The 11,018-nt window shown below is 38.4% G+C and overlaps 1 protein-coding gene across 1 annotated transcript in view; it reads right to left on the reverse strand.

The window, feature by feature from the left end:
* LOC131695051 (uncharacterized) overlaps positions 1 to 11,012 on the reverse strand; it is a gene marked incomplete at its 3' end in the record, with an annotated part of 44,959 nt that extends 33,947 nt beyond the window's left edge. The window contains exons 1-2 of the mRNA XM_058983578.1: positions 10,479 to 11,012; positions 1,107 to 2,090 (exon numbers count right to left, since the gene is read on the reverse strand). Of these exons, the coding sequence (XP_058839561.1) occupies positions 1,107 to 1,872 (766 nt within the window). The remainder of the gene's footprint in view (positions 1 to 1,106; positions 2,091 to 10,478) is intronic.
* Positions 11,013 to 11,018: the final 6 nt, after the last annotated feature.

An 11,018-nucleotide genomic window follows, 5' to 3' on the forward strand; every position in this document is an offset into this window, starting at 1 on the left:
TTGTCGCCGGTTTATCCATAGAAAGCATTTATTAAACTCTAAAATAAGAAAATCGGTCTATTTCTTAGATTATCACAATTCAAATTATGCAAAATAGTTGATGGCAAAACAATTGACCGAGCGGATAAAATCGAATAACATGTTATTGACAAAATAATAATATGCAACATTTCTGCAGAAGCAAAATTAATTTATTGTTGAATGCAAAAAAGATTTCCGATAATGGGAGTATCCCCTTAACAGAAATTAAGGTGCTAACCGAATCAAATGCTCTATGCCCTAGTTTTACGATACTTTTCTGAAGACGCCTAAGCACGAAAACATCAAAAGCCAGTAAATACTTTAGACCGTCATTTTTGGGTTTGGGATCACTGTACGTCGCTTCCGAAGGATTCGTTGTCAAAATACCGCATGTATCAGAAAAGTTATTCACGTCTGTGAGGTAAAACAGAAACACTAGTGACCCATGTGACTACACTGCGCAATACCAGTAGCAGAAAAATATTCAGAAATTTTATCACCGACGATTCTAACAGAACAAACATTGCATAGATTTCTTCTCCCAATCGCAATCTGTCGATCGATTACTCAAATCACTTTCAAAAATATTTCTGTCTCTTCATTATTTGGGTGAACAGGTATCCAGGAAGTATATGACTGAGACAAGAATGACCGATTAATAGGTATAATACTTACTAAAAAATTAATTAGATTACAGGAACATGTGTTTCCCTTACTATTCACCGTGCGTTTCCATCAAAAGCTCTTCATTCGTGGAGACGCATAGTGAATTATTTCATCCCATTAAAATTCAGATATAAAATGAAAAAAACAAAAAATATGATGATGTACGAAGATGTGATACTGTGTAACAGATCTAACATGTTTCTATAAAATAAAGCGAATGTAGGAACGACTACGACTTTCTTCTTGTCATGCTATCTGAAACAAACCACAAAATAAAGAAACAATCTCATTCAAAAAATTCACGCCTCAAGTTAGACCACAGAAACTGAAAAACAAAAACATTGCGCTTGCAACTTAAAACGTAAATCTAGTCAGGTTACAGGCACACGCGCGTGTACATTAGTTTGAGTTTAACTTACGTTTTTCCGTTGCTTCCTCATGCTGCGATCGATTCAGGTTGGACTTTCGTTTGTCCGACTTGTCCCGTACAGCTCCTTCTTTATCGACACCGGCGCTGCTCAATACCGGACTCAGCCCATTGGTATCCTTTGAAAATGAGATGGCGGCGGCTACGGCGGCGGTGGCAGCCGTTGATGCAGCAGAGCCACCAGCAGCAGCAGTATTGCTAAAAACAAATTGATTTCGGACGCCGGATTTCATGGTCGACGTGCGCATCCGCGGCGAATTCAGCAGTGCGGGTGAATCGAGGCTGCTTAAACTTCCGATCCATTCTAGTTGAGCACGTGGTTCTTTTTTCTCGAAGCCGGTTAAGGGAGCCCGTTCAAAAAAAGCATTTCCGTTATCGCCGTTCGCTGGTTGGTTATTTTTATCGATAAATACAGTCATTTTGTTGTTGTTGTTCCCAACTGACGAGTCGGCACCGTTACTATTCAGGACATTAGCAGCGTTCAGCAGTGGATCATTTCCGTTGCTGTTCGGCGTGACTGTTGTCTGACTACTACTAGTACTAGTTCTGTTACGATTAATATCACTTTTGATGGTTTCAGTCGTTCCGCGAAGCTTTTGCTTCATGCTGACGGCTATCGACGGGACGAGCCGCGGTTTCGCGGCGGCGACTGCTGCTGTTGCCGTGGAAGCTTTCTTTGCGAGCTCTTGTTTCACCGTTGCCTGTTTGCTTCCACCACCATTCGACGAACTGCTGCTGCTCGCGGTAGAGATGTTCATCGACAGTCGACTTTCGCTGCTGTAGCTTGTGCTCGAAATATTATTATTATTGCTAACGGTGCCACCACCGACAGGGAGAGGCAGTTTCGAATTCCTGCCGCTAACGGGCACTGCTCTCGGGCGCGGCTGCGGTTGGTATGAGCTTTGCAGGGTGTCTCGGCTAGCGGCTGATGGCGCTGCTGATGCATTCGTGCCAGCCGACGAAGCTCGTTCTTTCTCTGGTGTACAGGTAACATTGAGATGGATTGGTGTGTGTGAGCGGGGTTTTGATTGTTGTTGGTTTGTAGGGGATAGAATAGACAAATTGGACGGTGAACGAATGGCTATTGAGTCTCTGGATTAGGGACGTGTTTATTGAGTGGGGGAGATGAATCTTATCGAGCGGTACCCTTAACCGTGTGAAAATGGTTTGCATCATTTGATAGAATAGGAGAAGAATATTTACAACAGAAATGAAAAAAGAATCCACATGAGCAGTAACAAGAGAATTGCGTTTATTTGGAGTAGCAAAGTTTGCATTTGAAATTCTGATTAGGAAATAATGTCAGTACCAATGAGCTTCAAATATCGCCAAAATTTATAGTGTAGCTTCTGCCAAGCTAATAGATGCCTCAGTGTTTATTTGGAACGGTGCGAAAGATTCATGCAAACCGAGAAAATACCAAGAGCCAATGCCACCAAATTGTATTGTACAAGCTTAAATGATATGGACTGTTACTGTTTACATGCACTTGGACATTTTTTGTCGATGATTCGGTACACTTGTGACTAATGTTTGGTAATTGTGTTTTTCAACTAAGGAGTTCGGTAACTGGGCTGCAACCCACTTAAAAAGCAGCTATGCGTCAAAAAACGATCCAGGGATGCCAGATACTTTTTTCAAACGACCAATAAAATTTTAAAAGGTTGAAAGAAAATAGTGCATTTATACCACAAGATAGAGAGAAATAGCTCATGAAGGAAAAATCTAATAATAAAGCTAAAGCAGTTGAAGCTAGTGTAACCAAAAGCCATTATTTTCAAAAATCTGTAAATATCTGCAACCAAACTACAAAATCTGCAAATATCTGTGTCATCGAAAAAATCTGCAGCTAAAATTGAAAGACTGCGAATTTGCAGACATGTCAGCAAATCTGGCATCTCTGAATTGATCAAACAATACCGCGTCAACCCACTTACCGAACAATCACTGTAGTTATATATACAGACTCTTTACATACAACCTAGCAAACCTAGTGTGAAAAATTGCAGCCAAATGGGCTGGCAATAAAGGGAATGAGTGTTTTTGAGAGGTGAACCTTGGGGAGAAGCCCTCGCAAAGCTTATGAGATCTTCCGTGATGCCAGTTTATATACATGGTTGCAAGTTTTAGTCTTGTTGGTTTCGTAAGTTTTTGTGTAAAAAGTCTGTTAATTATATACATGAAATTGGACAATAAAAATAACCGTTTTACAAGCCCTGTTTCATGAATAATAGTACTTATTCATGAAAAAGGTTATAGTTAGTATGTTTATAACAAAAATAAGCAAAAGCAGTTTAAAGCTTGGGAGTAGATTTCACAGTATATAAAAATATTTAAATATCCCGTGTTTTTGGTTCAGAAGATTCATCAAACGAATTTTGATTTTTTTACGTTACATCAAATTCCAAGAATTTGACATGGGCGAGGTTTTAGTTCATTACAGTACTATGATGTCTAAGAACAATGCTTCGTCCCATGGTCTAGACTCTTCGTGTTTCAATACATAACAAGTGCAAGCAAGGTTGGAGAAAGGTCATTTTTCGATTGCGCCGATCTGTTAAAAGATCTTCACGGCTGTTGGGTTTCTAAACATCAACATTTTTGGACAGCTATAACTTCTGATTTAGGGAACATATGCTCACAAAAACTAGGGATATGTACTTATAATTGGGACTATCAACTTTTAATTTAAGTTCTAAGGTTATGTCAAAAAGACGGTTGCGTACTAAATCTTCGTCAGACGAGTATTCACCATTGGCAGTTCTAATCGAACTGGGATGAAAATTTTTCGATTTCGGACTTCTAATTTCGAATGGCGGCAAGGGAGATTTGGACGAAATAAACGCGGTAAAAGCAGTTATTTATTTGCTTTATTTACTTTGTTTATTTATGTACGAAGTTCCAACATATCTTGTAGAAGCACGTAGACAGCCCTGTCAGTAAGGGTCTGCAGGGCAGATAAAAGCTAGATATAAGACACATGGTTGTTACGGAAGACGATAGAATAAAAACGTGATTAATCCGCGTGGGATTTTGCCCGGTTGAAAAATCAAATAAATATTGCCAAAACTTGCAATGGTTTTTCTTTGAAAATTCTAGGAAACTGCTCAAGTGTTGTCCACCTGACTCTTTTATTAAATGACATTACAAATCGTGTCTTATTATATTATATTCCTAACCTTCAGATTAATTTTGAAATTTATTTCTAAAATTATTATTATCATATTTATAAAATATTTTCGATAAAATGTTATAATGTTATTAACGAATGTAATTTGGATCGAAGCTGACACCCGTTCCAATCTGCTGTCATCACATTCGTACTAAAAAGCGATCCGTCATAATTCAGAAGAAAGCTGATTAACAAAAATAACTGTTTGATCGTTTTCTTCATACCCCACCGATTGACGGTGTATCCACATGCTTCTCATTCGATTAGCGAACGATGAATGAAGCATTTAGCACAAAAATAAATGCGGGTCTTCCATAGCTTCCCAGTATTCGATTAGGTCTCTTTGATGCACCTTATCTACAACTGTGCTTGAAAAACACTATCGAATCTTGTCCATTCCCAAATTATCCGTGTGTTTGTGCACCCTTTAACGCGATGGGTATTATCGTCTATGCCTGAGACTTCAAAATCTGATATAAAATTTGTCCAACTGCAACAACAATCGGTGCATATACAATGTAATTCCGTCTAATACAATGATAGTTATTAACTTTCAAAAAAAATTCCCTCCGAAATTTTTAAAAGGGGTCTCTATATTGAAATGTCAAACACGACAAAAGAATATCAAAAACTTGGATGAAATTCACCAAAGTTACTAGTAATGATTGCAATAAATGCATCGTTGTTGTGAACTCAGTTGACTACAGCTGCATTGATTGCACAGGAATTCATGCAGTTAGAACACATGTTCAACCTTAACCAACTTCCAGGTTGGGTAAGGTTGTGAATACCTGTACCCCAAGTTGCTTTGCTCCGAACTAGATAAAATTTTGAAATAGTTGCGATATGGCGTGTCAATTAAGTTCAAACCAAGTCTCGAAGCCTGGAACCGTATATCGTCAATTACGGTTAAAGGTCATTCGGATATACTTGGGCTGAAAAAATGGGTGAGTTATGACGGAGACATAACTGCAATGAAGTAGAATACACTTAAGTTTTTCCAGTCTTTTGGCTTAAATTGTCATCCAAATCTCCAAATTAGTCGTTTGAGATGATTCTATTTTAAATTTAAAAAACTATTATCGCTTTTAATGTTCTGGAATATGCACGCACTTTAAAACTGAACATTTTCTCCAGGAGTCAAATGGCATTACTTTTGGGTTGACTATAGAGAATAGCTTCGTACATTTTTGAAACAAGCTCAATCTCTTCGTCCATATCCAATTAATATTAGTGAAAAAAACGCATCACGTATATTCGAAATATGAAACGTGTATGTCAATAGGCACATTACCCTACGTACCAACAAACCACCGAAAACTTTTGTTGGCACAAGAATTTCACTCGTATTAACCCAACGCACACACAAGCAGTCAATGCTACCACTGCCGAAAACCTATGAAAGACGCTATGAATTTTCGGTAGAGGTGGCATGAATTCGTACACAGTTAAAACTTGCTGTGCGCAAAGCTTATCGTTCATTCTTCATCATGCTATGCGATTTGAAACTTTGCACGTATACGAACGATAGTACCGTTCGGATGATATAGCCATGATGTTGTTCGTTTGGCATTCATGCGACGAATGATTGAAACTACCCGTATTGGATTGAGTCATTTAGGTGCGAGTGTGTACCAATGCCAACGAAAATCTATAGGTTACTATGTTTTAATTGCCGCAAGGTTCTACTGTATCGATTTTGTTGGCTATTTTCGGCAAATTTGAGACTAAGAGAAACGAAAGCAATGAAATTGAAAGACGGATAGGTATTCTAGAGCGAATCAGTTATAAACTTAGAACGGAAAACTAGAACTAGGCAGGCTCATATGGGCATGATCGAAAAGAAATGTGAAGAATTCTTTGCCTTATGCAGAGTAGGAGTTGGGCGTTGCACCCAAGTCTACCGCATGGTCTATGGTAGAACATAACCGGCGTCGGCGGTAAAACATGATGATGAGTTATGTTCTACCATAGACCATGCGGTAGACTTGGGTGCAACGCCCAACTCCTACTCTGCATAAGGCAAAGAATTCTTCACATTTCCTTTCGATCATGCCCATATGAGCCTGCCTAGTTCTAGTTTTCCGTTCTAAGTTTATAACTGATTCGCTCTAGAATGCCTATCCGTCTTTCAATTTCATTGCTTTCGTTTCTCTTAGTCTCAAATTTGCCGAAAATAGCCAACAAAATCGATACAGCAGAAAATCTATAGGGTCTACCGTTTATTGTACCGTACAGACAATACTGTCACCATGTTGCTCGTTTGGCATGTGAGCGACGACTGCTGTAAAAGTAACACGCGCGACCTGCATAAACAACCTTCCCGTATGTGATGAAACGCTTAGATGCTCCCGTTTGGCGGCTGTGCCTGAAATAGGCCTACAAATTTCGCATTTTTCTCGTCCTTTTCGAAAGTTTTCCTGAAAATCCGTTTTTGTTTTAATAGCAGCTGCACATTTTGCGAAATTGAATCCAAAACACGTGCGCATATTTCCGATCATATAGTTTACGATTTCGCTCAGTACAACGAAAGTTATTCGTATTCAAAAATTGGGAAATTTTTGAAGCGGGACCCCAGTATTGAAACGTTAGAAGTATTTTACAAATCGTTACAAATAATATCGAGCAAGAATGACCCATCCGAGGCCTCAGCAAGGTAGGAGAAGGATAAAATATCATGGAAGTGTTCAGATTGACGATGATATGTGATAGAAGATTTCAAACAACTTTCGCTCTCCCATTTTTTTCCTGGATAAGCGCGCAAAAAATATGATTTAGCAAGGGATCCGTTACTGTGGCATGAACACCAGTGTTTGCATGACAGATAACACTATTAACTCGGAAGTATAGAAAGTGCCTCAACGTGTTACCGTTGAACGTTTGTAACCTTTGTGAATGCACATATTTCGAACTGTACAACACAGAGCTTTAAGGATCTTTATAGCATGTAAGTAAATCTTACATGCTATAAAGATCCTTAAAGCTCTGTGTTGTACAGTTCGAATTACATTTAGTGCCATTGTAGGGTTTATTTGTTGTGCAACTCTTCTTGGAGATTATATTCGGCATATTTAATTTCAATCGAACATATGCAATATAGTCCAGGAAGCAAACGCAGCACACTTACCGTGAAGGACGTGGCAATATAAGGCTTTCAAATTTGACATTTGTGCGCTGGTGCTATATAATAGCATTAGTACTGCAGAAACAGTAATAGCACTATATTTCGTCTTTTCTGGCATAATACCAGCCTTATATAAGTATTTAGGGCTTCACGGCTTTTAATTCAGCTTTATATGTGGATAGCAGATGTTAGGCTACCTTATAATGCTTATTGGTTACTTGGGTATATTGGCATTCATCCTCCAGTTTTAAATTAAATGAATTTTAATTTCGAAAACCATAACTGGAACCTTGTTCATATTATCTGTAGTTACCCTGAATACACTGATAATATAAATTCGTAAATAGAATGAAATCGATCATACAATACACGAATTCATTCGTCGTTTTCTGCAACGAAGTATTTTCGTGTATTCTAAATAGTAGATTTCGTTCATTTCATGAACAAGAATGGCCGCTTGGTGAACGAAATCTTTCGTAAATTTTACACGTTTAATGTATACTGCACGAATGTTATTGTTGATAACGACATTATTTTTCGTGAATGAAACGAAATGTTTTGTTTATTTTAATAAACAGTTGTGTAAATTACAAACGATTTCGTTGGTCGCACGAATTCATTTTGTACATCTTAGAAAAGTTTTCGTATTATTAACCTCTTATTGTTTTCAGTCATTTTTTTTTATTTAAAAAAATCGATGTGGCCAAATCGATTTTACTGTGGTACGAAGAAATGGCCGCTTGATGAACGAAAATTTTCATGAATTTTACTTATTTAGGTTAGATTGCACGAATGTAATCGTTAATAACGACATTATTTTTCGTGAACGAAACGAAATGTTTCGTGTATTTTAATAAACGTTTATGTATATTACAAACGATTTCGTTTGTCGCATTCGATGTTTTAGGATCAATGTTTGACAGCACCGATTTTTTATTAATTAAAAAGAGCGATCTGGAAAATTCGATCCTATTTCAACCTGCTCATCATTATTGAGTACTAGAAAGATTGTGGTGTGAAGAAATGGACGCTTGATGAACAAAAGTTTTAGTAACTTTTACTTATCAAGTGTACATGGCACGAATGTTATCGTTGATAACGACATTATTTTTCGTGAATGAAATGAAATCATTCGTTTATTTCAATAAATGTTTGTGTATATTACGAACGGCTTCGTTGGTCGCACGAATTCATTTCGTTCATCTAAGAAAAGTTTTCGTATTTATTATCTTCTTATTTTTTCATTCGATCTTTTGGGATCGATGTTTGAAAACATCGATTTTTTTTAGTTAAAAAAAACAGATCTGGTAAAATCGATTTTATTGTGATATGAAGAAATGGTCGCTTGTTGAACGAAAATTTTCGTGAATTTTGCTTATTTAGTGCACATTGGACGAATGCTGTCGTTGAAAACGACATTAATTTTCGTGAATGAAACAAAATGTTTTGTTTATTTTAATAAACGTCTATGTATATTACGAACAATCTCGTTGGTCGCACGAATTCATTTCGTTCATCTAAGAGAAGTTTTCGTATTCAATAGCATAGTCTTTTACATTGCTCCGGCAGACAAAAACTCAAAATTATTCATGCAGAACCATCGAGCGATGGCTCAACTGCCCTGGATTCTGGATCAAGTAGAAGCGGAAGAGGTTTAGAAAATCTTCCTGAAACCGGCGGACACGGATACGGCTACTAAATAGCCAGATCGAAACCGTCGTGAACATCAACAATTATCTGACGTATAGCAACAATGACTCCATATTCTACCTCTATTGAAGCTCTGTTGACGTTGACGATTCGACGAATGGTGCTCGTAAATATTATAAAGATATTCGTATATAGCATCGAACAATTCGTTTGCCGAACGAAGCTGTTTCGTAATACGCCAACGAAGGTCGTTTCGTGGTTTTCACGAAAAACTCGTAATAAAAAATAAACGTGTTTCAATAGAACTACGAACGATTCATTATATGTACGAAAAATTCGTATTTTTTATGAAAATTATCTGTACGAAACTAATGCATAGCGATTTACGAATATATTCTATCAGTGTAGTTGTAAAGCCACATAACGGAGTCTCAGATAAATTTTCATAACCATAATTATTTTCTTTGAGAGATTAGTGTTTCTAGCGATTGGAGTAAAAATGAATAGCATACATTTATCGTGAATAAAATGATAAATTAGGGATTATTAGGGATAATTTGATAAATCTGAGAAATTGTTGAAAATTTCATTCGCACCAAATTGAGAACATAACAATCTTTAACAATGGGAGTGACAAAAACGCATTATGTTCTCAAAAAGCGAAACAAATCGGCTCCGCTTGCGAAGAAAAAAAATTCATATCATACGCACAGTAAACGGCGTGTGACGGTAGGTAAACATTTTTCGAAAAACACACTACAGGCATCAGGCAAGGGAAATCACATCGTTCGAACCGAGACAAATGGTACTTCCCAAAAATCACCGCCTGTTTGGATTGTCGTCACAGATGCGACATACTGAACGAATTAAACACATATCGAGCTTAGTCGGGTTTCGATTTATATTATGAAATCATCAATCTATTCTTATACGGGTGTCGTATCGAAGAAAAAAAGAATTTGTTCAAACAATTCGCGTTGTCGTGCCGCCTCCGATTGTTTTTGTTCACTTAGAACTAGCCCCCATGTAGCTTAAAGCACCCTACCTAATCTCTTAAACGGCTGCTGCTGCGCACGCAATGGCGTTATCAGAAGTTTTAATCGAATCACCAATTCCACTAAATTAGCCTTACACACTAGGGGACACTAGAAAACAGCACTAGAAACTAAACACGCCACCAGTTTTTTTTATTAGTAACCAACAAGCATACCGCAAAAGTGAAAGAAAAGAAAGAAAAATAGGAAACCCGATTTTAGATATTTATGCTAAAATGCGTTGGTTATCGAAAACATAATATGCAAACTAACCGAAGGTGAATGAATGTGGAGAAAAAAAAATACTCTAAACAATTGTCCGGTATTCGAGATGGGAAGAGAGAGAGAGGGACACGGTTTGGGATAATCAGTAAACGGTCTTACCTAGCGCAGCGGCTCGAAGTCTCGAGGATCTGGTGGTTCGAATCTGCTGCTGCTGTTGCTGTTTGACCTGTTGTTGCTGCTGCTGCGGTAGAGATTGCGTTTGTGAGGATCGCTCTAAGGCCGTGGCTGCAGTCGCAGCCGCAGCAACCTGTTTCTCTTCCGATGTCCCCGAACGGGTACCGCTGCGGTCCCGAGATTTTCGCTGCTGCTGTTGTTGATGCGCCGGGGACAATGGCAATGATGATGATCCGCCGCCACTGCCCGTGCTAACACCACCGTTTGGCCGGGCAGCATGTTGAGCGGAACCGGTACCTTGATGATGATGATGATGATGATGATGATGGTGCTGGTGTGAATGATGAGAATGTTGTTGCTTACTGGCAGCAGCGGCGATGCTGGAGGTAGAGGCCGTAGGTTGCGGTTGCAAATGCGATGCTGTAGTACTGCGATGCGACGATGAGGAAGCAGCCAGCGTCGTTCTGGTGGTAGCCGAAGACGAGGGTGCTTTCGTGAAGTGGTGGGAGGTGGATGGCTGAGGTT

This window comes from Topomyia yanbarensis, unplaced genomic scaffold, assembly GCF_030247195.1.
Source record: "Topomyia yanbarensis strain Yona2022 unplaced genomic scaffold, ASM3024719v1 HiC_scaffold_258, whole genome shotgun sequence".
Lineage (NCBI taxonomy): Eukaryota > Metazoa > Arthropoda > Insecta > Diptera > Culicidae > Topomyia > Topomyia yanbarensis.